At 39.9% G+C, this 27836-nt stretch overlaps 1 protein-coding gene across 2 annotated transcripts in view; it reads right to left on the reverse strand.

Moving 5' to 3' along the window:
• LOC146810319 (ATP-binding cassette sub-family A member 9-like) overlaps window positions 1–27836 on the reverse strand; it is a 1478308-nt gene that overhangs the window by 171237 nt on the left and 1279235 nt on the right. For both annotated transcript variants that reach the window (XM_085617315.1, XM_085617314.1), the window contains one exon: window positions 5336–5456. In XM_085617315.1, coding sequence (XP_085473441.1) covers window positions 5336–5456 — 121 coding nt within the window. The remainder of the gene's footprint in view (window positions 1–5335; window positions 5457–27836) is intronic.

The raw sequence follows: 27836 nt of genomic DNA on the forward strand, positions 1-27836 counted from the left end.
ATTATCTGTCAGCAGCTAAAACCAGACAGGAAGACAGTGGTCAGAAGGGGAAAATTTGGAAAGGCAGAAGGACCATTCACAAGACTGCAGCTTGACTTCATAGAGTTGCCTCCAAGCAACGGAATGACATACGTCCTTGTCATAGTGTGTTTGTTCTCACGATGGGTAGAGGCATACCCCACTATGAGAAATGACGGTCTCACTGTTGCTAAATTGCTGTTAAGGGAGTTGATTCATTGTTTCGGTTTCCTAGTCACTTTGGAATCAGATAGAGTACCTCATTTTAATAATGAAATAATGCGATTAATCTGTTAAGCATTCAATATTGAACAGAAACTGTACTGTGCATACTGTCCAGAGGCTTCTAGAGTGGTTGAACTAATAAATGGCATAATCAAGTCAAGGTTAGGGAAAGTGTTTACATCGACATCACTGAAATGGCCGGATGCATTGCCTCTTGCGTTGATGGGACTCCGAAGTATCCCTGACAGAAAAACAGGATTGAGTCCACATGAGTTACTCACGGGAAGGGCAATGAGACAAGCATTTATTCCTGGACATAAATTGATGAATATAACTGATGATCTGGTATTGGACTATTGCAAAGGATTGGCTGACCTAGTGCATTCTGTCTCTCACCAGGTTGGAGAAGACACAGTTGCCAGGCAGCCAACACAGGTGCATGATTTGAATCCTGGAGACTTGGTGGTAGTGAAGAAACACGCCATAAAGTCATGCCTAGAACCCAGGTGGGATAAACCACGTCAAGTCATATTGGTCACTACTACAGCAGTGAAGTGTGCAGGTTTACCCAACTGGATACATGTCAGTCATACTAAAAGAGTTCCAGACCCTGCTGAAGAGCAGCAACTGATTGAACCAGTTGAAACAGCTGAAGGTTGTGAAGTCGAAGAATCTAGAGTACCGGATTCTGAAGTGAGAGACGAGGAACAACCAAGCACAAGTCAGGAGGGTTAGACACCAGTGATTGACATACCTGAAGTTGTTATTCAGACAAGAAGAACCAGATTAGAGAGACAGGAAAGTAGAGAGGATCAGATAGGTGGAGAAGAACACGCTCAGGAAGAAGTGAACAAAACTAATCGAGACCCTGAGCAGTACCAGATAGAGAAAGAAGAAGATACTCAGGCAAAGACAAACAGACTTATTCAAAGACCTGAGCAGGGACAGACAGGAAAAGAAGAACACGTTCTGGCAGCAGAAGAGCAAATTGTAGTAAGACCTGAACAGGACCAGTTAGGAGGAGAAGAACAAGTTCGGGCAGAAGAAGGAGATAAATTTAAAATTAAGACCTGAACAGGACCAGATAGAAGAAGAAGAACAGGTTCAGGTGCATGAGACAACAGTAATAAGACCTGAACAGGAACAGGTAGAGAGTGACACAGAACAAGAGCAGATTGTGCCTAGACATACTAAAAATAAAAGAACTCTAGAACGAGACGAAGAAGGTGAAAGTGCAGCTCAAGTTAAAAGGGTTAGAAAAGGTGATAACTCGTCAGGTGGAGTGAAAAGACTGAGATACTACCTGAGGAAAACAAATGAAAGACCAGTGCAAGTGAATGAGGTTACTAGTCAAACTCAGTCTAAACAATCAATTGAGAGAAACATACGAAGAAGCCCAAGACTGAGAATTTTGAACAACAAATACAAGGCCCCTGAGTGGACCTATGTAATACTAGAAGAATTTGAAAATTTAGATTTAAGTGAGGAATCAGAAGTAGATGCTGCACATATTGATGAAAGAAAATTGAGACCACCTAAAAACAAGAACTTGAATTTCAAGTGAAGAAAGAAAGAGGAGAAAATATCCTCTCAGATTAAAATGGCGAGAAATAGAGTCGCTGAGCAACCGAAACAAAGTTTTACACGAAGATGTTGTAGAGCTTGCATATGTAGTATTTTATTAGTAATTTCAGTATGGTTATTTCTAACAGTGGCAGTGCCTTATTTGATGAAAGCAAATAAGAAGAATGATGCAGTTACTAATGAGAAGACAGCTACCATGAAAGGAGATAGAGTAGAATTAGAAGCAGCAAATGAGACAGATTTTCATCACATAATATCAGATAATGACAAGTCTTTAAATGTTTTCACAAAGTTGTTATTCCAATACGTAGATACAATGGAGATTAGTGATTGTTATGTCGGTATGAAATTACCAGCGTCAGCGAAGTAGTTACATATCACCACTTACCTTTAACATTTGGCATATCATGTAGTGTTCTAGCAAATCTGTTTTATGCAACAGGAAAACTTCAGTATTATTACTCAAACCTAGATGTAGTATTTCCGGAGCTTCCTTTTTGAAAGAATATGAATTCAGTACTTAGTAGTCAAGATGCACAGTTCATGGCTGAATGTTTCTTAAGAATGAAGTCAATAGATATAGTCAAGGCACACAAGAATAATTTAACATGTATATTACCTGAAGAAGAGAAAGTATTTTTGAATTTAGTTGAAGAAAGGAGACAGGATTTCCAAAAGAAAGCTATTGAACAGAAAACCTATATATCGGCATGGGCTGGGAAAGAGGGAATTTATGCAACTGGCAAGGCTCATGCTGCGATGTCCCTGGACTTTGTGAAGAAAGGGAAAACGTGCCTCCATAGGTTAAAGACAGATTATAAAAACGAATTTATTGGTTCCAGTGAATGTGAACGAAACGTCCCAATTTTGGGAGGTTGGGGACTAAAAGTGGGAACTGATCCAGTATTTCCTGGGGTTTACTACGCGTATGGGAATAATGCTTACTATAAATTGCCTGCACGGTGTTATGGAAGCTGCTATTTTGGGATAGTATTTCTGAGAATTTACCATGTAAAAAGAATCACTGGAAGCAATGAAAACACTAATGGACTAACACAAAGAAAGAGAGCTAGTTTTTCAGAAATAGGTGATATATTTGGTGCATTGATACTTTCAGTGGGAGTCATTCTGAATACACATAGAATTTATAAATTGTCAACAGTAGTCGATCGTCTCGCAAGTGATACTGCTGGGGGTTTCTTGAAGATAAATACAGAAATGGTTGCAATTAGGTCTATGGTTTTACAAAATCGACTTGCGCTTGATAATTATTGGCAAAGAGGGCGGAGTCTGTAAAATGTTGCAAGTGCAACATTGTTGCACATACATTCCTGACAGAGGTAAGGAAATTAGAGGGTATATAAAGAATATTACAAAACTTCAAGAAGATTTGAAACCACTGGAGGTTGATAGTGTATGGGAAAGACTAACAAAAAGTATTTCTTCAATAGGGACTTGGTTTTCTGATTTAGGGAAAAGTATTTTAGGTCAAATAATTCTTCCAATAACTGGTATAACAATAATAGTTTTAGCAATAATGTATTGGTGCAAATATTGCAGAAACAACGGAAAAGGAAAATATGAAGTGAATGGAAAAAGAAGAAAACAAAAGAGGGAGTATGAGGAAATTCAGCTAGAAAAAATGAAAGGAAAGATATATAAAAAGACGAAAGATTTGAAAGGAGAAGAAACAAAGATCAGAGAATGGGAAAAGAAGCTGAGATGTGCTAAAGTTGGCATCTGTTTGGGATGGGTATTTTTGTGATGGCTCAACAATGCCATCAGAGAAGGGATTGATGGAGCAAGGACTCGTAGAAAAGAGACTTGCTCAGAAGCAATCCGCTCCTTTAACCTACTAACAAGTTACTAAAATTGTTTTGTGTAAAACTAATGCGCACCACGAATATGCGGGTTAGTGAAGCTTGATTATGTGTTTGCTAATGATAATAACATGAACAAAGAACTAAACTACTTTAAACGGGGAAATCTTTAATGAGCATGCGTCAACTGCATCTACGCAGTATGACGAGCTAATGCTTGGTGGGAAATTCTTGCGCATGAGCAGAAGGCACTAAAATGGAGTATTGAAGACTTGTGTGCATGGCATCTGGTTGCTTGAAAGAAAAACACGCTAGTCTACTAATGCTAATGTGGGGAAAGTATTAATAAGTAAAGGGAAATAGAGTAGAGATGGGTGGTATACAGTGAAACCATTTATTTTTTAAAGTAACATCTGTCTTTCTGACTTTATCACTAGTGCATATTTGGGCCTCTCGTGTATAACTGAAGTAAGCTGAGTCATGTGAGAACGGTGCATGGGCACTGGAAGTTAACCCGGAATGATGACACAGAGGTTGAAAGAAGGACAAGGTCGCGAAGTGTCCCAGCCTGAGAACGGACAGTGAAAAGTTCAACGAATGGACCTACATGTTAGATTTTTAACAAATGTTGCAGATGAAATGTGAATGCGGGTGGGAAATAAACTTATGAATAAAAATTAAGGAGAAGGGTTTGTGAACAATGGATTAACTGGATTTAATAACATGAAGCATGGTGTGATGATCTTCTCCCCTCGCCTGACCAATCAGATTTAGTATTTTTACGATATTGAAACATTAATGGGTGGAACATGAAGAACAAAAGGTATAATTGAGATGCTGTTGCTGCGGGAGGTGATGTTGCTGGGAGATATGCTGTGAGATGCTTATGAAGAAACCAAATGCAGAACCTTCTATCCTAATTTAATTGGGTTAGACAGAAGATCGCAGAACAATCTCGAGGAGGAAGAGTGTGTCAGAGAAGGGTGCGATGCAATCATCGGTATTTAGAGAGGTCATCTATCCGGTCCTGATTCCTGTCCTGAAGCCTTTGTCGCTTAGTCTATCCTGGGGGACCCTTACCAGCCCTTTGGCCAGGGGGTTGGTTTTCACACCGTTCTTGGTAAATATATTTTCACATTGGTTTCAGATGTTCTTTTCTTTCTGTCCTCTCCCTTTCTAGGCAACTGATCATTGCATGAGTCCAAAGTATTTGTTTGATGACTTAATTGAATTTTTCTCTCCTAAGAATGGTGGTGACTGCACTGTGTATTTGAGATGATTCACATGCATTTGATTTAGATAAAGATTTAAAACTTTCCTGAGTCTGTGGTTATTTACAATTAAATAAAAATATAGCTAGCTTATGTCATTTTCACCATCAACTAGTTCAACTAATGGTCCATTGACCAGAGGAAAGAACTTTTTGATCAGTGAAAGGTTAGTTAGGAGTTTAAATAACTAATCTTGAACACTTTAGAAATTTATAAACTTGACCCCAGCAGTTTTACGCATTGTGAGTTTATGGGCCCAGGTGAGTATATGGTAGTGGAGTTTCTATTGTTGTTGAACCGCTGGATCACTACCATACCACTCTAAAACAACTGAAGAGAAAAAACAAGTAAACTGTTTTTGCTGCAAGTGAGTGATGTTTCCATCCCCTATTAACTCTTCTGTTTTTTAGACCCTACCTCATTAGTTCTTTGGCCTGCAAGTATCTCCTTGACACGACTCCTTTCATCTTCAATACTGTCCTCCTCTCCCTCTGGCTCATCAGTGTTGGAGCACACCTTGTCATTCTTTGGTGCAATCCTGTTTGGAAGAAAACTACAAAATAAGAATCAGAAGATTTTGTTCATTTCTTTTTTTAATTAAATGTTATTATAATGTTCTTCCCATGACTGGAGCTTCAAGGCTTGGAATCAATTTGTTCACTTGCCCAAAATAAACTACTCCAAACTGTAACATTATCAGTAAACCAAACAATATATAATGATAACTCATTTTGATTGTGGTCTATATCGCTCTTCTGCAGTTTTAATCAATGTAAATATCACATGTAACAATTGCCCAGTCATAGTACTCAATTTACCAAACTTTGGGAGGAGGTGGAAGGTTGAGTTAACCTTGCTTGGATTCTCACTCATGACCTCCTGATTACCCCTTAACTCCAGCAGTGAACATTCAGGTCATTGGGATGTCCCTCATGTCACCTCAATGGTACCAAAACTAAAAAAACAGTTGGAGCATTGTGCCAGTACTTTGAAGTTATACTGCTTAAAGGGCTCATGGAAGGTCCCTCAAATATGTTTGATTTCTGGACATCTGATATCTTGCCCTTATGCAGCTGAGCCCAACCAATAAGCTATCAGATGCATGTGCTGGGGCCTAAAAGTGAAACCAATATTATGAGTAAATGAACTGCTTCCTAGATTAACTGTAGTGCACACACAAATTTGATGCAGCTACACAAGGGTGGAAACTTGTATGCAAGCTTGCAGGAGCTTTTTCCCAGCTTGCATGTGGAGAAAAATATAACATGGCTACGCTACATACGTGGATCTGTAGGTCTGTGTACAAAAGAAAAGGAAAGCAATTTTTGCAATTAAAATGCTAGGCTTCTTATTTTTTCGCAAGTCAACTTCAAATGTACACAAACTATTTTGTAGAACTCCTGAGTGCTGACATGTGAATTGGAAAATATGATTTTTCCTCTTACATTTAAAAAGATAACATGTGCCTCACAGCTCATCCGTTGCACACAAACTGCCATAGTAAAATGTAAAATTTTTTGGTTTAACCACATTTTTCAATTTCACACATTTTTGCAGCATAGAAGTAAATAAACAAGACAAAATGAATATTAATACTGGATGCTGAATGTATATATCCCTTGTATAATTTTCTAGTTTGTCAAGATGCCTTCATCAACTTTAAGCATTATCCCTTTTGCTTGGGAGAACTCTGCATTATTTCAGGAGTACAGCTGCCAACAACCCATCTTCAAAGGCATGTAATACAGTAGACTTCAGGAAGTGGACTGCCCCATGCATAGTCCTCTTCACAGTGTCAGTAGCAGCTAAGACATTCACTCTTTTTGTAAAGAATGTACTTTCCAGGCATAGCAGAGTTCATCCCATCATGAAGTGGGGCGTGAAGATTTTATTTGATCCGTTGGATGCAGGATCATGCTGGTCTTGGGCTTTGTAAAGACAGTTTGGGGAATTCATACGCCTGCCTTCTTTGTTTGATGTTGCACAAATGACTATGGCATACATTTTAACGTAAGCAACTTTTTGAAATACAAACGGTATTAAACTGTGGTTGAAGGTAGGTGGGGACATCGCAAGAACTTTAGTTAGATTTGAATAGGAGTTGTCGCTATTAGAAAGTGCCACAAGCAGTCTCTAATCTAGAGAGCTGGCAAGAACAGAAGAGAACGACATTGTCTGTTGTTTGCTGTACACAATCAACCTGTCTGATAGAGATATCTGGATGAAATTGCTTTGAGTTTTAATTTTAATACCCCAGGGCACAGGAAGATATCCTCTTGCTGCCGCACAGGGACAGAGGGGCCTAGGGACTGTTGCGGGGAGTCTGCTTGTGTGTTATTTATTGCCTGTTAGCGAAAGAGTCTAAAATATCCTGGAGACAGAGGAAGTTGCATCCTCCTGGAAAAGAGTTAGCAGACCAGTGGCATATATCAATTTCTCGAGCCCGCCCATGTGATACTCTTCAATTGTGTCTAGGAAGTGGAGAAGGCCGTGCATACTGACAGAGTCGGAGCTGCTGCAAAGGGAACTCAGGAAACAGTTGTAGTACAACAGTTTGTTGTGGACCTTACTAGAAATCGCCTATAGACTTTTACCAATTTGAGGCCATTGTCTGGTGTCCAAGAAGACTTTCTTAAAAGCTTGGAGAATTTAGGAACACCAAAACAGAATTTTCTTAAAAGTTAAGATGTCTTAAGGACTGGAATAAGGTTCCAAAGCGACTAAAAAAACACAACCTCTCCAGTTACATATTCTATGTTTGTAACACCAGGAGCGTTTGTACTTGTAGTTCAAGACTACTTCACGGTTGCAAAAAATATGTTTTGGGCCACTTGGAGCAGTGCTCAGCTATAACTTCCTATCTTGCTTTTTTAGAAATGTTCACCCTTCAGCAAAGTCTCAACATCTGAAGGTAAAGCTTTTGACAGTGAAAGCAAAAAACGTTCCCTGACCTTACTCTATCATCAATCAGCTGTAGAGGATTAATTGATTCTGATATGACATAACTATTGACTTGTTATGAAATAACAGCAAATACACAATAGCACAATCACTGGTCTGCATCAGAAGCTGCTTAGGTCCTGGTCAACTGACTTGTACTTTTTCCAACAACTTTTGTTGATTTTCCAACAAAAGGTAAAAAAAATTAACTTTAGGCCATTAAACAGTCAGAACCAGAGAGGATTGTCACAATTTGTGCATTTATCCTCAATGCCCTGGGGGAGGGGGATTCTGCACCAGATGAGATGGTGGCAGACGACTGGGCTCCGTTCCAGCATAGAGCTAATTTCTGCTCTTGCAGCCATTTCCAGGGTGCACCATTATGCTAGCACCATGCTGGTGGAACCAATTTACTTCCGCAACATTTTGAGCTGTCTTCCAGATCTATTACAGTGGTATTTTGCTCCTGGGGCTGTTATTTCCTGACAGACCCGAGCGGCTGCCACTTTAGTTAGCGTACCGCTCGCCTCATCTGCTACTGACTGTCTTCTGAGTCTACATCTACTTGCTTCTGCTGCCAGTAGGTTATCCACTTCATGCTGGAATGTGCTGTTTTTCTTTTAATTCGTATGGGCTACTGTTTTTTTATATTATATATATATATAATGCCTCTGCACTGCTCTGACTGAATGTTTTCATTAGCTGCTGCCATTTTGTTTGCGTGCTGCTCATTCCTTGTGGCTCCCTCTTAAAACATATTATTATTTTTATAAACATGCTACTTTGATCTTATTACTTATAAATAATATTTTACTCATTCTACAAATAAATATGGAGTAATTTGGACTGCACTTCTCTCTGTACCTTCTGTGGCTGCCTCATCTATTGCATCAGTTTTTGTACTTGTACAATTGGATTGTATTCAGTTTATGCGCCTTATTTATTACTGTGATAACTGCTTCTGAACTGAATTTTGGTTTCTCACTATATACTTACGTCTTGGAAACCCTATACTCCAGGTTGCCCTTCTGTACACTTCGCCATTCTAACAGTCTGCAGCATGGGCAAACTCAGAACACTCCAAGAAGATCTTTCATCATCCTCTACATTACTCTTAAATGGCAGCGGCCTTCTAAGTACTTAGAAACCTGCTCATCTGGCGCAAAACCCAAAAGAGCAAAAATATGAACCTCCATCACCTATTCTCTCTTCTCATAATCATATTTCAGACACTATATTGAATGAGGTGAGAGGTCTGAAACCTTTCATGAATTCCACCAATAAAAAATGTCAAGAAATTGAGGATCGATGGACAGCCATGGAAAGTAAGATGTTTGGCATGAAACAGCGTATAAGTGACCTCCAAGATGTTGCCCTCGGATTCCATTGTTAGAGTAGAAAATTAAAAAACTCAAACTACATACAGAAGACCTTGAAAACAGAATCTGGCACAATAGTCTTGATTTATATGGGCTGCAAGAAAACTTAGGGGGTCCTGATCATCTTTACTTGAAGAAATTTCTACCTCAGTTGCTGGGTCTCCAGAACGGTACGCCTTTATATCTTCAAAGAGCTGACTGTCTTGGTCGTTCTCAACTCCAGTCTACAAGACCACGAGGCATTATTATGTTATTTTTTAAATTTACTGATCTGATACGTGTTTTAAGGGCCGCCAAAGAAAAACATCACCCCCACCTGGTCTGGTCACAACATCTGCATATCTCAAGACCTTTCTAATGCTACAAAAGCCATCCTAAAAGAATGTCTTGCTCGTCATCCACACATGAGTCAATTGAGCATTTGCTGTGGCATCCTACATCCTTGTTTGTGTAAAATTACACTCAAAGGCACTACACGTTCTTTTGATGACCCGTCAAGTTAAAATTCTTTCTCCAAAATATTTCCGCTCATTCCATGGATATCAATGTTGAGCGTTCTTAAATAATTCTCTATTTTCATGTGTATCTTTCATTTACTTTTTCTCTCTATAAATTACTTGTTTTGGCTGTTTCTTCTATACTCTACTGTTTTATTCTACACAGATTTTCTCTCTATCCCATATCATGCTCATTTTCTTCTGTTTTCGTCTCAGATCTGGATTTCTTTCTTTGATCTGTCTCTTCATCCTATTATTTCTCACTCTTCTTTTCTCTTTATTCTTCTACTCGTTTTCCAGTTTTGTGGTGAGTGCTTTTTTGTCTTATATGGCTACCATGTCTAGACTGGATATATGTTGTTTTGTTGTAATTCATTAATGGTGTCTTTTTGTTTCCTCTTATGTTCCTGTAGCTTGCCACCCATGCTCCTGTTACCCTTCTGCCAATTCCCAATATGTTTAACGTTGTCTCGTGGAAAGTTTGTGGTCTGGGACATCCTGGCAAAAGGTACTTTCTCAATTGTCTAAATCTAATCCACAGGTTATATTTTTCCAAGAAACTCATTCTAATGACATTGGATCACTTAAATTAAAACGTCATTGGGTTGGCCAATATGTTTATTCTCCAGATAGTAACCATAAAGGTGGTATTGCTATCCTTTTCCATAAATTGTTACACGCTCAGATTGTATCAACTCAATGTAAAACTAATCGACGATGAGTATTGATTATGGTTGTACTCCATAACAAACAGATTTATTTATTTAATATTTATGGCCCTGTTAAACATGACCCTGATTTCTGGAACAACATCAAAATGAAACTGGCCTCTATTGATACTCCTAACATTATTGTTGCAGGAAATTTTAATCGGTGGTTAGACCCGTTTACTGATTGGCAATCTAAATGTAAATTTAATCCCCATAAGACCCATAAGGCATTTCAATATGCCACCACCACTTGTCCATTATTTGATGCCTGGAAAACAATTTATCCTGACACTTGCGAATTTATGTTTTTTTCTAATGTGCATACTATCAGGTCCAGAATTGATTATATTTTGGTTACTGAACCCTTACTTTCCTCAATTTTAACCTCAGAGGTTGGTTCCATTTTTATTTCAGACCATGCTCCTGTTTTATCCTCTTTTGATTTATCTCCTACCAATCTTAAAACTGGTTGTTGGAAATTTAATTTCTATCTTTTATTTGATAATAATTTTATCACAAAAGCAACTGCCTTTTTCAATGAATTCTTTAAATGTAATCAGCCCCTTGAAACATCCATTCCTAATATTTGGGATGCTTTCACGGCCTCCTTTCATGCCTTTGCAAATGTCTATTCTGCAAAAAGCAAAACATTAACAAATGGCCAATACCTTGCCTTATTACAACAAATCAAAACATTAGACCACATTTCACCTCTAAATCTTCTTCAGTATTGCATAAATTATTCAAACCAAAATATACCCTAATTACACTTGCCACCATTGATCATTGATGCCCGTAACATCCTCATTAAAATGAAAACAAAAAATCATGGAGGTCAAAATAAAGCGGGCAAAATGTTGGCTAACTATTTAAAATTTAAATCTGAACGTAAAAATATTGGACCTATATGGAATGAACTCAATAACAAAGTTGCATCCTCTGACATTGATATTTCCAAAACCTTTCAAAAATATTCCCAATCATTAAATTCAGACGACAGCCACGCTCTCGAACACGACACACATTCTTTTTTTAACAATATTCCAAAACCTTCTTCCCTTCCTGATAAATTTAAATAATTAGAAGCGGACATAACTTTACAGGAGATTCTAGATGCTATCAAATCCCTAAAACAAGCTAATGGTCCTGGCTGCAAGGTTTTTATTTCTATTGAATTCTTAACTTCTTTTTCTTCTGTCTTTGCTCCAAAATTAGTAGAACATTAACACCTCTTTATTCTAGACTCTAAGGCCACTGGATCTTTTCTAGAAGCATTGATTGTTATTATGCCCAAACCTGATAAAGATAAAGATCATGCCTTTTGTAAAAATTACCGCCCTATTTCATTAATTAACTATGACTGTAAAATATTTGCAAGCATTTTAGCATCTCATCTTGAAAACATGGTTATCCCGGTGGTAAATCTGACCAATCTGGTAAATCTGACCAATCTGGTTTTGTCAAAAGTAGATTCGCTGCAAGCATTGCTAGAATGTTCTCTAACATTCTCGTATTTGGTAAAAAATATCCTTCCTCCCTTGTATTATTTGCCAATTTATGTTTATTAATTTCCACTGGTTTGGTTTTGGTCCTAAATTTATTTCATTTATAAAATTATTATATTCTGACCCTAGTGCCTTTATTTTTGTCAACTGACGTTTTTCCCCTTGTTTATATAGAGGTACTAGGCAAGAATGTCCTCTATCCCCTTACTTTCTATTCTTTGTCTACAACCTTTTCTTGAACGTATCCATTGCAACACACTTATATCAGGCTTTAAACATAACGCCCTTGAAACCAAATTATCGGCTTCTGTTGATGATATTTTAACATATATGTCTGACCCTATTTCCTCTTTAAGTCCTTTTTTTCAAGAAATCAAATTATACACTAATGTTTTCGGTTATAAATTTAATTTCTCTAAAACAGTAACTCTAACACTAAATTCCTCTTGTTTTCAATATATGTATGCTGACACTAATTTCACCTACTGCCCTTTCAAAATCAAGAATCTGGACATTTGGTTTTCCTCTACTATTCCAAATACACTTAACTGCACTTGTACTACCTTTAAACTTAAAATTCAAAAATGATTGTGGTAGGGCAGGCTAGACACCATTAGGATGATGATTGTCCCACATATCGTTTATACGTAATATATGCTTCCATTTAAAATTCATCTTAACTAGTTTTCTCAAATGAATTCCATTTGAACTAAATTTCTTTGGAACAATGTTACCTTATCTAAATTTAAACGGCCGAAGAATGAAGGTGGTGAATGTTTTCCTGATTTTAAATTGCATCACTCAGCCGTTTTAATTTCTACAATTTTATGTTCTAACTAATAACTTTTAAGATTCTCCCCTACTATGATGGATTGCATTTGAATGCTCTTTATTGAACAACTTCACATTTACTGTTGTAATTTTTATGACCAATTGTACCTTTATCTCTACAAACCCTATTCTAATATACTCTCCTCATCTCCTACACAATATTTACTACCAGCTTTGATTCTTACCAATGTTTTCTTGCTTCTTCTATTTGGTACAACCAATGTATTACATGTTGACGAAAATTATGCTATTTTTAACATTTCTCAAGGAGAAATGTGTTATGCTTGTTCATCAACTTATTCAACACAACTCTGTTATTTATTTTTCTCTCTAACAAACACAATTAATCTACCAAGCTCTTTATTTACAAGAATAAAATTTACTATCCTCTGCTCTTCAATCCTTTCTCTCATCCAACATCTTTCCTTCTGAAATTACATTATACACTCCTCTGACACTATTACACAATATTCCTCATGACTCTATACCTAAAGCTTCTTTTTTACAGAACAAGTTATTATCTCCTAATGCTATACGCCCCCATTGTAGCTCCCACTGCTATAATGCTTATAGCATTGGGAGATAATAACTTCTATTGAATTACTATCTATTGAGACCCTCACGGATGAGTAGCTGTGCTCCACAAGTCCGTGATTGGGAAGCTGACCTTTCTATCTCATACCCTATTAATATATATCTTCATGTATCACCCAATCTTTATCTATTTTTTGTATATAATAGAGCTGTTGTTACTCCTGAATGCATTTCTAAGTTTGCTCCAGCTTCTTTTTCATTATGCTGGTCCTGTTCTACTTTTACAGGTACCTTTACTCATTTGCTTTACTATTGTTCAAATGTATTTAAGTTTTAGAAAACAGTTTGGTTAAAATGTTTGAATTTTTTAAAATGTATTATTCTCTTATCAATTAAAAATGTTTTGTTTGGTACTATGTCGCCTGATTTTGCTCACCTTTTCCCTAAACCTAGGTTAGTTGATCTTCTTATTGCAGTTCCTTTTAAAGTATACTCTCCTGTTGGAAAGATACTTCTACGTTTTTATATCAGCATGGTGGAAATTTCTTTAGGGGGAACATTGAATTTCTACTGTTTCATTATTAACAGTACATCAGAAAATTAAATCTGACTTTTATTGGTTACCTTTTACTACCTACACCTCCTCTCACTCCTCTACCTTAAATATCATCTCCCTTATAATGCTTTTTTCATTCCCCACACATTTCTTTCTTCTTTTTTCTATTTCTTTCTGTTCATTTTTTAAACTTTTATCAGGATCCTAGCAACTTATCTCACGTGACAATTCTTATCTGTATGCTAACATGGCTCAGATAAAGCAGCACAAGAATGCAATATTCTTTAAAAATGGCTCAGATTTAGCAGCACAAGAATGCAATATTCTTTAAAAATTGTTGGGCTCAACTAACCCCACCCACTTTCATTCTAGCCATAAGCATACTCTTAAAAGAGTCTTGCCATAGTCCTGTTCCAGATGAAATTACAACACAGATGTTAAGTCTATTAAAACCATTCTCGTTGAATAGACAAAGGCAGAGTGCAAAATAGGTATTACCATTTTGGGAGCATATTAACTCTTTTCATTGCTCATCCATGTAATTAGGGTGGTTCCAAGTGCACCAGATCCTGTTTAGTCTTAACAATCAATACTGGCAGCATAGCTGTGCACATTACATACAATAACATTGTAATGTTAACCCCCCAGATTTTTTATCTTCCCATTGGCATATCTGAAGGAGAAGAGCAATTCCACCCTTCTTTAGCAAGTTACCTTTCAGTGCCATATTCAACATTTATGATTTTTCATAATCTATCTTGAATCTGGTGACTGAATAATACATATCAAATTCCTTCACAATTGCTGGGATAGAAATATCTGGCTCAGGCAAGACAAAGTGGTATCATGGGCATAAATGTGTATTTTATGTTCTTTTCACTTGAACTCTGTCCCAAATCTGCTAGTCATGTATCACCCATGCTTTTTCTTACAAGGCAATCTGTGGTGGGAACAATGAACTTCCCTGAAAGAGGACTTTTCCTAGACCAAACGTTACTGATCTGGACCCAGGGACCAAATCTATTTCCATTGGGTGTACATCTGCATGTTGTTCACTGTGTCAACCCTTGACAGGATCCCCCAAGGAAGCACCAATCTGACTTATCGAAAGCAAACATGACAAATAAACTAGGGTGTGTCCAAAATGTATTTGAAATAACATTAAGAACTATCCTACCTGTAGCCCTATGTGCATAGAGGAAGCACACTGTTCCAGGGATTTACTTTATTTGGAAATCAGGGTCATGTCAGCATCTTCACATGTAAGTTTATATAATACATGGAAACAACTGTATAACCTAATTAATTGGCCTGCCAACATTTCCACACAAACTCTGTAAAAAGGTTCCAGTAGGACCATGTATCTGGAGCCTTGCTAAGTATTTAACCCTTTATGCCTGTAGTCATTCCTCTACCGATATTTGTCCCATGTTCATCATGTTATGTTATGTAGATTTGTTGTCTTCCTCAGAGGTTATAACTTTAGGACTGCAAGTTCTATATTTCTGCAACACCGTGCCCTGTTTAATTGAACTCACAGATCACCAGCTTCTCTTAACAATGGTAAAGTGACTGTCTCCCTATGCCTCAAGATGGGTTGCCCCAATTCCTTATCCAGCTTTGGCTGTGTGAATTTTATGGCACAGCACATACTTACTTGGAGGGTCACACATTTGCCTTGAAGATCCACCTGGAATCAGTGTTTAATTGTTAAACTACTAAGTGCCAGGGCTCTCAGCGGAAGGCAACTGCAGTTTGCACCACCAAGTGCCCCTGACACCACTGCCAATGACACTATTTCAGACTTCTAGGCCCCCAAAGCCATGAGAATGGCTTGGGCGGAAGGCATTAGTCATTTTAACATGTATTAAAATAATAATAAAATTCTTGCTTTACTGATCTGAACTAGACAAATAGCTCCACCATGTGGCACACTGCCATAAGTGCCGGTGTTGTGGACTTCACTGAACTTCAGTGTTCCTACTGAGCTTGGGACGAATGCTGGCATGTGGGCTAGCAGCATTGTTCCCAGAATGTTTCATGGGGTAAAGAGGAGAAACGGGATCAGTGCTCACACACCCAGATAAAGCACTTCAGAGAAGAGGGATTGTGGATACCTAGGAGGAAAGAAATTATTCATGGCTCCCAAGCTGAAGGGACTGTGTTTTGTCTGTTTTCAGGAAGCACATAAGCAAGACACTCATTCAGCAGCAGGGAGCCTCTTTAATGGTGGGCATTCCTAAGGAGTATCCCAGTTAGGGCTTTGGCTATGAGGTTTACAAGGGGCATAGAGTTGTCTTCAAATTCCCATTTATGGAAGGTGAATTGTTAATATGGAATTGGATGCATTTGTCGACAAAAATGATACCTCATCCATATTAATAGATTCTCCCGTTGTGAATTCTACATCAACCTCGCCTCGCAAATATGTAGTCAGGCAGGCCCTCAGACCAAGGCACAGGATTGCGGATTGGTAGATCACAGGTGGGAGGGTGCGTAGCTAGCAGGCTAGCGCTCAGGCTGGAAACTCTTGATCAATTCCACAGATAGGCTCAGCGAGATTACAAAGGGTCAAAGGAGATTGCCCCAATAAAGCGCATATGGCTGGAGGGGAAATGCACGTTCCCCAAAACACCATAAAGTCAGATGCCACATGAGTTAGGAACACATAGCCAATGAGGGCATAGCACACATGGTGATCACGCGCTCCCCATGCCAGACCTCTGGACATGTTCACCACTGGTCACATTGTGTTCACGGGAGGTAGAGACCCATAATAATAATAATAATAATACCATTTATAAAGCGCCTGGTTATACTAATTTGTGTGTCCCTGCGCTAAAGGCCACTCTCTAAGAAAAAGGTTAGAAACTGGAAAAACACACAATAACAGGAGAAGAAGAGATCACAAGCCTCAGAGCTAGAATAGCCAAGTTTTCAGTTTTTTTCGGAAAAGGTTCTCTAATGACTCATCATGAAGAGAAGGAGGTAGTGCATTCCAGTTTTTGGCTGCCAAATAGCTGAACGAGCATGCACCCATTCTTGCTCTTTGGACTTTGAGAACTTAGACCAGATAAGCTCCGGTTGATCTAAGATGTTGAGTTGGATTATAGGGGACACGTAGGTTATGGAGATAGCTAGGGCCTCTGTCCTGCAAGCTACAATGACAGAAGCACAAGGCTTTGAAAATAATTATTTTGTTAATAGGCAGCCAATGTAGGGATTCAAGAGCTTTCAGGAGGCTTTCCTGGGTAGATTGAGAACTAAGCGAGCTGCCGCATTCCGAATTCATTGCAGTCTATGGAGGCATTTTTCTGTTGCTCCCAAATAAATGACATTTCCATAGTCCAGCTGAGACCTTACAAGGGCTTGTAAGAAGACTTTCCTGGCTGACTTAGGGAGGATATCCAAGGTTTTCCTTAACATTTTAAGAGTTCCAAAGCATTTCCCTGCGACCCTCCTTGTGTGTGTCTTAAAGGAGAGGGAAGTGTCCAGCCAGACTCCAAGATGTTTGATTTCCTCCTTAAGGGTGGGTATGGAACCCAGAATCTGTGGCCACCATGCTCTCCGTTTTGCTACTGTTCAATTTGAGGCAATTTCTAGACATCCAGGAAGCAAGGTCCTTCCGACAGGAGGAGAACTGGATGGCTGCTTCTTCTGAGTTATGGAACAAAGTGGCCACAAGATGCGTGTCATCCGCATAAGATACAATGGTGACATTGTATCTTTCCACAATCTCCGCCAGGGGTCCAATGTAAAGATTAAAAAGCGTTGGGCTTAGAATTGAGCCTTGTGGGACCCCTTGTTAGAGTTCAATGCTTTTTGAAATATGTGGGAGTTGTGCAACTTGGAAACTGTGATCATGGAGGAAAGAAGTCATCCACTTTAGAGAAAATCCTTCCAGACCACCTGACCTAAGGGGTTGTAGGAGCAGTTTATGGGATACCATATTGAAAGCTGCGCTAAGGTCCAGTAGGACCAAAGCAACAGCCTAACCTTCATCCACACTCCTACGTATTGTCTCTGTGGTAAGGAGTAGTGCTGACTCCGTAGAGTGCATAGCTCTGAAGCCTGACTGCGTAGGATGAAGTAGATTGTTCCGATTAATATGCGCAACCAATTGTGTGTTCACCACCTTTTCCGCAATTTTAGAAAAGTAAGGTAGGAGTGAGATAGGGCCCAAGTTCTCCAGCAGATCCAAATGAGCTGAGAGTTGTTTTAAATGGGGAGAATACATGCTTGCTTCCACTTATTCGGGACCTCACCACCATGAAAGGACAGTTCCAGGAGCTGCTGTACGTAAGGTAATATTATGTCCAAGCCTTCCCTAATAATTTTTTGGCGGGGCTAGATCTGTTGGGGCACCATCTGTGGTAACCATTAGACAATTAATTTATGACTCGAATGGCAGCAACCAACATTCCTCACCATATATGGTATGCCGGAAACCTTTACAACCTGCTAAAACGTGTATATAAGAAGAATACCAACAGTATGTAAATTAACACAATTCTCAGACCATGTGCCTGTAGCTGTTCTCCCAGCCATAACATTTAATTAAACAAACTGTTCCTGTTTTGCCAAATGCCTCTTGTCTTCTGATTTTTAAGGGATTTAAAACTCAAGCAACAGCATCTTGAAGGGTAAATGAGGGTACCTGAGAGTTTTGAAAACATATAGTCTTGAGGCCTCAGGGAAAGTGGCTACATTGATGGACACCTGTGTGTGTTGGACCGAAATGGAGGAACGTTTGCTACCCCCAGAGCACTACAAGGAGGAATAGGTCTACAGAGTTAAACAGGAAAACAATGTGGGATCACACTGCTTCACCTCCCAGCGGGTCGCCCCTGAGCATTGTGGTCAATGCAGTTCACCAAGCGTGTGTGCTTGCAGGATTGTCTTGAGAAATTACAAAGTTGTACTGGCCATCTCTATACACTTGTTTCTGGATCATTATCCGTCATCAGTAGAGATTAGGCATCAAATATTTGGGGTTGCTGAGCAGGCTGCCAAAGTATTCTCAGGTCACAGTACCTCTCGAACCGCAGGTGCCTCTCCACGAGCTCGTCAGCTCAACCGGCTCGAGGGAGCCTTTTAAACAGAAAACCAATGTGGGATCACACTGCTTCACCTCCCAGCGGGTCGCCCCTGAACATTGTGGTCAATGCAGTTCAGAAAGCGCATGTGCTTGCAGGATTGTCTCGAGTAATTACAAAGTTGTACTGGCCATCTCTATACACGTGATTCTGGATCATTATCTGTCATCAGTAGAGATTAGGCATCAAATATTTGGGGTTGCTGAGCAGGCTGCCAAAGTATTCTCAGGTCACAGTACCTCTCAAGGCACGCAGGTGCCTCTCCACGAGCTCGTCAGCTCAACCGGCTCGAGGGAGCCTTTTAAACAGGAAACCAATGTGGGATCACACTGCTTCACCTCCCAGCGGTCAGGTCTACAGAGTTAACAGAGGCCTCTGCATTGTGTGTGGCTACCCAGTGGTTATGGTCATCCAGGAATAGAGGTGAGCTGTTGGCCAGGAGGGACAGCTGTATATTGATGCATACATCCTTGCCTAGTGATTTAATGCGGTCATCATGGTGCATGAACACCCAGGTAACTACAGAAACTCTAAAGGTACTGATGGTGAGATTAGATTGCAAAGACGCAAGATCAGAGTAAGGATAGAAGGAAGACACCCCATTAAGCATTTAAAATAATGGGCTTGGCGTCAGGGTCAGAAAAGGACAGGAAATAGGCCTAGACACCAGTATAAAAATGTCCCCTTTAGTAAATTAGATAGCTGCAAAAGAGGCCCATAGTTGCAAAGTTTGCCAGTTTTGAACTTGCAAAGACATGCTTCATAAGTTGCTAGATATGGAAGACTACATGGATTTGAGCTTGTTGCAGGCAATACTTGTTTTAATATCAGAGAAAAGTAAAGTAATGACCAGCTCATCAGAGCATAAAACAGGCCCAGAAACAGCCCAAAATACGTCCGACACAGTGACTTGACAGACCAGCTCTTTGGGGACTGCCTGCTTGCCCAATAGACCAGTCCGACCTTGCTTGGAGTTAACTACTATAAGGACTCTGAGATTTACATTGAAAGGTCTATTTCTGACTTGGGGCTGCTTCCTGTGTTTTTCTCATGACAGGTGATAGCAGACCAGGCACATTACTGTTTGACACAGAATGATCCTCCCTCAGGACTTTGAATGCATACCGACCTGACCTGAGAAGACCTGGACAGCCAGCAAGTTCTCAGTATCAGGGACAGACCCAAAGTTTGAGTGTCAGTCTTAGTATGTAACCCCCTGAGATAGTGGAGTGGAGGCTGAAAGAAGAGTTTCTGCAGCCTGAGAATATTTTACCCGACTATGAGGACACAAGGAGGCCTTACAGGTTTTGTGAGGTCCATTATCTGAAATCTTTGGGACAGACAATGTTTGTCCTAATAGATGGAGGTTGGATGCCAGGAAAAGGCTGCACAGATCTCAAGGGAGACTTCTGGAGAGCTGGGTGAGGCAGCTACTCATTGGTGCACTCAAGCTTTTTTATCACCGGAAGGGCAGGATGGTGTCCCAGAGATTATTTTAGGTCATTGGCAGGAGCTGTCATTTTTCCTGTGACTACAGAAACAGTTCTGAACGGTAGTTTGAAAGCTGTATTGGGGATTTCACAGTCCCGCACTGATCTGAGACTGTGACTTTAGAACACACTATTTTTCTGCATGAGGTAGAGAGTGGATTATCCCTGTCACCGTAGAGCGATGCCACCCTCTTTGTCCCTTTAATTCAGAAACTATGTAGATTTATTGATGACAATCAAAATAGGAGCTTAAAGACTGTGCTTGGTTCTCACCTGAAGGGTGAGACACTCATTGTGTCAGTGACGGATGACCCAAAAGGGCCTTGATTATGCGTCGAATGACCTCAAAATTTGTATGTGTCTCTGTTAAATCTATAAGCCTTAGGTGGGCTTCCCCCAAACATTTTGCCTTCTTCCCTACTGTTTTGTAAGATTTGCTTTTGTTGGCCTTAGAACTCTGTGCACTTTGGCACTTCTATCTCCAGCTAAAGTGCTTGTGCTCATTCCCCAAAACATGGTAAAATCGTCTTACATCTGCTTGCCTTCTTTAGTTTACTAATAAATCTATTGTAGGGTGGTATACCGTATACCCAGGGCTGGTAAATGAAGTACTACTAGTGGGCCTGCAGTACTTATTGAGCTACCCACTTAAACATGTCTCAGGTCTGCCATTGTAGCCTGTATGCAGTGTTAAACTGTCAATTCGACTTGGAACAATAAACCTCTTGTCAGCCTGAAACTCTCTTTTTATTACATATAAATTACCCTTACAGTAGACCCTAAACAGCCCATAGGGCAGGGTGCATTATGTTTAAAATGTTGGACATTACTTTTCAGCTTTGCTTGTCCTAGTAGTGAAAAACTCACAAATTTGTTTTTCACTACTGTTAGCCCTACCTCTCCCATAGGACAACATTGGTTTGCCTTATTACCTTCAATTGGTGATAACTTTTGTTTGGGAGCAGGTGGAAATGTCTACCAGTTAATGTCTAAGGAATTGCAATTTAAAATCCTTTTTAAAGGTAAAGTTAGATTTTAAGTCACAATTTTGAAAATGCACTTTGGAAAGTTGCCATTTTCTTATCCTAACAATTTGGTGCCTGTAGCCTGTTTCCTGCGTTATATAACTAGGTGTAGTTTGCAGTTGGCCTCTGTGTATTCTTCCCAGACAGCTACGCAATAGAGGGACTCGGTGTTGGCAGGATAGGCCATCCTACCATGATGAGGGTACAGAGCTGTGCTCATCCCCACTTACACTTCAAAGACCCTGCTTCAGCACACACAGAAAGGACTTCACACTAGCCTATTGTACAGCAAGAAAGGGAATTCCACATACTACTGTGAATGAATGAATAAAGTTTAAAGAGTGCAAAGAACTGCTCCGAAAGAAGCGTCCCAGCTCTAGGTACTAGTAAGATGCAAAAAGGAGAAACCAAAGGAATGTGGGACACACCCAAGATTAGGTCTCTCTAAACAGGTGGGTCTTCAGAAGGATCTTGAAAGTATCCTCTGAAATAGCACTGAAATAGCACTTTTAATGTGCTCAAGTAGAAAGTTCCAGAGCTTCGGGGCAAGATAAGAGAAGGAGCGACCACCTGTTTTGGCTTTTTGATCTTAGGAACGCAAATTGTGGTTGGCTGAGCACAGTGCTCTGCGAGGACAGTATCTTTTATAACAGATAAATTTCAGGTCTTTTATTTGGGTGGCCCTAAAAGTTATCATCAGAGCTTTAAACCTTTTTCTTTGATTGATGGGAAGCCAATGAAGACTTTTCAAGCTGTTTCGAATTGTTTGGCATTTAGGAATGTTCAGAACCAATCTGGCTGCAGTGTTTTGGACCAGTTGCAGTCTGTTTATCAATGCTTGGGGAGATCCTAAAAGCAGCATGTAGGCAACATCATGATGTGATCAGTGCATGAATAATTATTTTCTAGTGTGTTCCGGCAGGAATATGAGAGTATTTCAGATTTCAACAGGGAGAAACAAACTCCTACAGTAGCATTGACAAAAGGCTTGGATGAGAAAGCACTGTCTAGATTAACCCCCAAATGTTTGGCAGTGGTGGATGGTGCCAGGGGCAGTCCCAGTTCAGTGGGTCACAGAAGGGCCAGGTCCAATATTGGGTAGACACCATATATTAGAATCTCAGAATTTATCTAAGTTTAAGCAGAGACAGATTTTCTGCATCTACTCTGCTACTGCAGATTAACAGCCCTGAAAATTTGCAATGACATCCAGGTGCTTGAAAGCAAACATCAAATGGGCATTATCAGCATAGACCAACACATTAAAACCCCATGCTTGAACAATGGCAACAAAGGGGACCATATAAATTTATAAGAGACTAGAGCTCAAAGCCGATTTCTGTAGTGCTCCACAATTGACCTCTCTCTACTCTGATGTAAAAGGGGAGATGGACTGCTTGCTTTAAGTTGAAAAGAAAGGATTCATTCCATTTCCACATGATGCCAACAATTCCAGCATTCTCCAGTCGTTGCAGAAGAATATCATGCAACACCATGTCAAACACAGTCGATAGGTCTATCAGAATCACAGTGGTATTAGTGTCTAGATCGAGTCAGGTTTTGATCATCTCTGTCACTTCTAGAAGTGCTGTCTCTGTATTGAAGCCCGACCATAAACCAGATTGAGTAGGGTGTCAAACATTAGCCTCCTCAAAAGAATTGGTAATCTGGTGATTAACCATGGATTCTAGCACCTTTCCACAGGTAAGGAGACGCGACATTGATCTACAATTGGCAATTCATGTGGGGTCCATACTGCATTTTTTAAAAGAGGGAGAACCAGTGCCTCCTTCCAACACATTGGCACTGAGCCAGACTCAAGGTAAAGCTTAAAGAGGGTGTTGATCTGTGGAGTTAAAGACTGAGAGGCCCTTTTGAGAATATGTGGTGGGCATAGGTCCAAAGGAGAGCCAGAATAAGTTTACAGGATCATACTCTCGGAATCATAGAAATCTTTTCCAAGGAAGAGAGTTGAGAGTTCAACATTGTGGTAGTAGGTCGGAGTATCACTGACATGATTTCTTTAGAATTTGAGAAGTTGAAGTAAATGTAGAACACCTTATAATAGAAACAGTCTGATATGTTAATAAGAAAACTCCTTTAATGGAGGGGTAGGTTGACTTTGTGCAGATGGATTTAGCAGATAGTTAACAATTTTAAAAAGGTGCATTTTCTGTTTTGTTGATTTGTTTGGTAAAAAGATAGGCTTTGGCTTTTTAAATATTTTTCCTGAACAGTTTGAGGACTAGTTTATACCTGAGTTTGTCTTCCTCCAGTAAATTGGGCTGCCTTTCCTCTCTAAAAACTTTGCACTTCAATTTTTCCATTTAAAGCATGGCAGAAAACCAAGGTTGCGGAAGTGGAAGTCCTTCTACTTTTGTTCTCTCTTAAAGGCTTAAAGGTGTTATATAATCACAAATGGTCCTGAGACCAGACTTGAAGGAGGATACCGCCAAATCAATGTCTACAGATTGGTTGAACACTATTTGTGAGCAGGCCATGTTTAAAGTAGATTCGGTGATGGAGTGCCAGGGGTGATAGGAAGATGGTTTCAGTTTTTTGAGGCCCACATGGGGGTTGCGCTAAGCTAAATGGAACTAAGAAGTAGTCAGTACAGACTAAAGGGACTGCTGGACAAAATTCTAAAGCAGTAATGTTAAAAATAATGTCAAGTTTATGCCCCCCTAGTGTGTAGATCCTAAGACTCTCTGCACTAGGCTGAGGTCCGATCGACATGTAGATTACTATCAGCCAATATGACAAAGTTGTCATGTTTTAAACAAAATGGCATGATTGCAGAGGGCAATATTTGGCTGAACTTATCATCAAGGTTATTTCTACATGTTGCCAGTGGTCCATATCTAACGCCCTGGAAGATTGATTCATGTAATAAAGTTGGGCAAGAGACTTAGCTTGTGTTTCATTTCCACACTTCCTTGTTTTGAATAGGCTACTTATAAAAATTGAGGAGGACATATGGGTAATCTTGGATTCTCCATGTTGTACAGGAGGTCTTGTCGCAACCTTTTTATGTGAAATAATTATTTGTTGAGAATTTCAAAGTATTGAATATAATCTGATGGCATACCATTATCATACAGATATAAAGCTTAGTTGGCAACTAGAATTTGTATAGCAGCACCCATTATAAAACCACCAGTAATATGCCAAACCCATCCACTGTCCATATCAAGGAAAAAATTCAAACATACTGAAGGGTAATGAGATTGACTGTAGAAGTAGCTGATATGTACATCAAATATCTGCCCCGATTCCCAAAACTACCCCAGTAACAATTCAAGACACCAATAAAGAATGGACCTCTAAACTCTAAATGAGGAGATTTCCTGGCAACATGACCCTGAGTATAACTGTGCAATCCATTCCTAGGGAGAGACCATTTTCCACACCAAAACCTAGTAAGTCAATGATGGAACGGGTTAATTAATTGCAATTCTAGCACTCGTGACCATGAAAGAAGAACATTCTGGAAAGCCGAATCAGTGAGAGCAGGGGTGGAGGTGCAAAAGAAGAATTGGGACTAGAGGGCTCTCCATCCATGTGAAGGATAATCACACCCCATTTTAGTGTTTTCGGATTACAGGCAGTTGAGCAAACAGGAAAGGGATCCAGGATCCACATTTATGGTTTGAAACAGTACTAAGTAAGATTAGCCAACCTAACTCTGTGTGGCAACCAATGCCACTCTTGCAGGATTTTAAAATAATTATATTTCAGCCTGGCCTCACAGAGGGCTGTATCATGAAATATCAGGATACCAGACCATTTACTGTTAGTGCACTGTAATGATAACTTGTCTTGCCAGCATGACCTGAGGATGTCCTTTTTACCATCTTTTAATCTGCATGTCCCTAGCCATTGAGAGAATATTCATCTTGTATCTACCCTCACCCTGAAATAGGGTATGAAAAAAGTAGCCTTCAGAGGCATAGGTATGCATAGAGGTAGTTGTAGCATTCTCACCATGTGGAACGTGGCGGGCTTCTGGAATCGTACAGAAGTCAGTGGCAGGCGCCGGCAGGTTTCTGCCTGATACGATTTAATAAACAACCGTCACCTTTTAATTGCGGTGTTCCTGAATTATTTCAGTGGTGACGAGGATCCTTAAGGCCCAGGACCATCAAGAGGAGAGTCAACAAGAGGACCTGAGGCATGAGATGTGGTGTTGCCTTTAGGCAGTGTTGGCAGAAGTGGCCACAAGACAAATCTGCAGCTTAAAAGCCAGGGTGCATCACTGGTCTGTGGACTGTAACAAGTGAGGATTAATTTTGGGGAATTGTCGCTATGAAGCCCAGCACATGCTGCAATGAATCAGAGTGTAGGTGTGCGGGCAGCAAGGATTGCGCGCATTGCTGAAAGATGCTACCTTGTTGACAGCGTACTACACGTCTCATCCTGCGTCACCTGTGCAGCGAGGCCCTGATTGGTTGAAAGCCCGACATGCTTTGCCAAGCAATTTCAGTGTTGCTTTGCTACCTAAGCGTAAGACACCTTGGTTAGAGGAGGAAATGTTCTCAAGATGAGTGCAGTTTGGTGAATCAAGCTCATTACAAGGATTAGTGCTCATAAAAGGAGCACTGTTCAGAGAGGCACCATACATTGAGAAGTTATTAAAGGCAAGAGCACAGTGGTTTGTGGCCAATATACAGTTCAGGAGCTTGTGAACAGTGGAAAAAATATATAAAGTGAATAGTGGCAGAAAAATTTAAAGACAGTTATAAAACTATAAGGCCATTGTCAAAAAGGAAGTCTCAATGGATTTTTGGCCCCCACCCTGTCTCTTCAAATGCCTGGGGAACCAAATGTACCATGGGAGGATTGGAAAGATGGATTTGTGAGCTACATACATGCCATAGGAGGAGACATGTCCAGTTCCTAGGAAGTTAGCCATGCTCAATCATTGCCTTGGTGCTAGAGAGAGCACATTTCGAAATAACTACTACCTTTAAATAAGGCCAATGAAGAAGAAGGAGAGGGTGAAGATTAATTTGAGTTGCCAAAAATTCAGTTAACATTGTATTTTGCAAAAAGGAAAAATGAGGTGGTGGAGAGATTCACATTTTTGGAAAGAAGTCAAATGCCTGGTGAGTCAGTAGAGAGTTAAGTAGCAGGACTGCGGTAGTTAGCAGCCACATGCAACTACAAGTGTTTCCAGGATGAAATGTTGAGAGATCAGTTGGTATTGAAAGCAAATAATAAGAGCACGGAAGAAAAGTTGCTAAATACTGAGGGTTCATCATTACAAATGGCTGTTGAAATTATCAAGAGGGCGGAGCTCACTGCAGAACGATTGAAGGAGTTGGCATCGAAGGAGAGAATAGATGCTGTTCAAAGAAACGGCATTCGACCTACAACAAAGGATAGTCATGCATTGTCTAAATTTGGGGACAAAACATGTTTCAAGTGTGGATTAAAGGGTTGTTTGAAGGATAAAAGGATAAAAAATTTCCTGCAATAGGCCAGGTGTGCAGGCAGTGCAAACTTAGGGGTTATTTTGTGGGAGTTTGCCATAGGAAATGGAATGGTTGCAAAAAGTGCGGAGAGGGAATCAACATGGTGGAGTGTGGGGTTAAGTTGGATGAGATTCAGGAAGTCATTTGGCAGATAAAGCAGGTTAGGAGTGTAGGGGGTGAAGATAATCCATTTTGTAGGCTCAATATCGATGATGAGGAAATTAATGTTATGGCTGATTCAGGTACTAGATATACTCTAAATGGGGAAGAATATGTAAGCAAGATTCCTAGTCACCAGATGTCAAATCAGTAGCCTATGGCACCAAATCTATAGATTTGATTGGATTCATAGAAGCCAATTTGGACTTTCAGGGTTTGGTGGTGCCCTCCATTGCTTACTTTACCAAGGATGGCTCATGTCTTCTTGGGTGCCAGAAATAAAAGAATTTAAAGATGCAATTAGACTTTAATCATCAGGAACTGATTTTGGGGGCACAGTCAGGGGTGATCAGCATTGAGGAAGTTTCCTTCTTTGTTGAGCAGAAATGTGTGCTTGTGTTTGCGGAAAATAGGAACAATGAAGGGTTTCACTCACAAAATCATTTTGAAGCAAGGAGCTGTATCAATGATGGAGTGTTCCACTGGTTAAGAGAGAACTGTTATGGCAGGAACTAAAAAGGGTGAATGATTAGGGGATCATTGAGAAGATAGAGGAATCCGAATGGTTGGCCCCTGTGGTTCTAGTGAGGAAAGGGAATGCCTAACATAGGGGAAATGCTGACAGTATAAAGGGGGAAAAGGTGTTTTCCATGCTTGATTTGTCTTCAACATACCACCAGATTGGGCTGCATCACAATTCAAGTCCTTTGACTTCTTTTGTT

This window comes from Triturus cristatus, chromosome 7 (genome assembly GCF_964204655.1).
Source record: "Triturus cristatus chromosome 7, aTriCri1.1, whole genome shotgun sequence".
NCBI classification, from domain to species: Eukaryota; Metazoa; Chordata; class Amphibia; order Caudata; family Salamandridae; genus Triturus; species Triturus cristatus.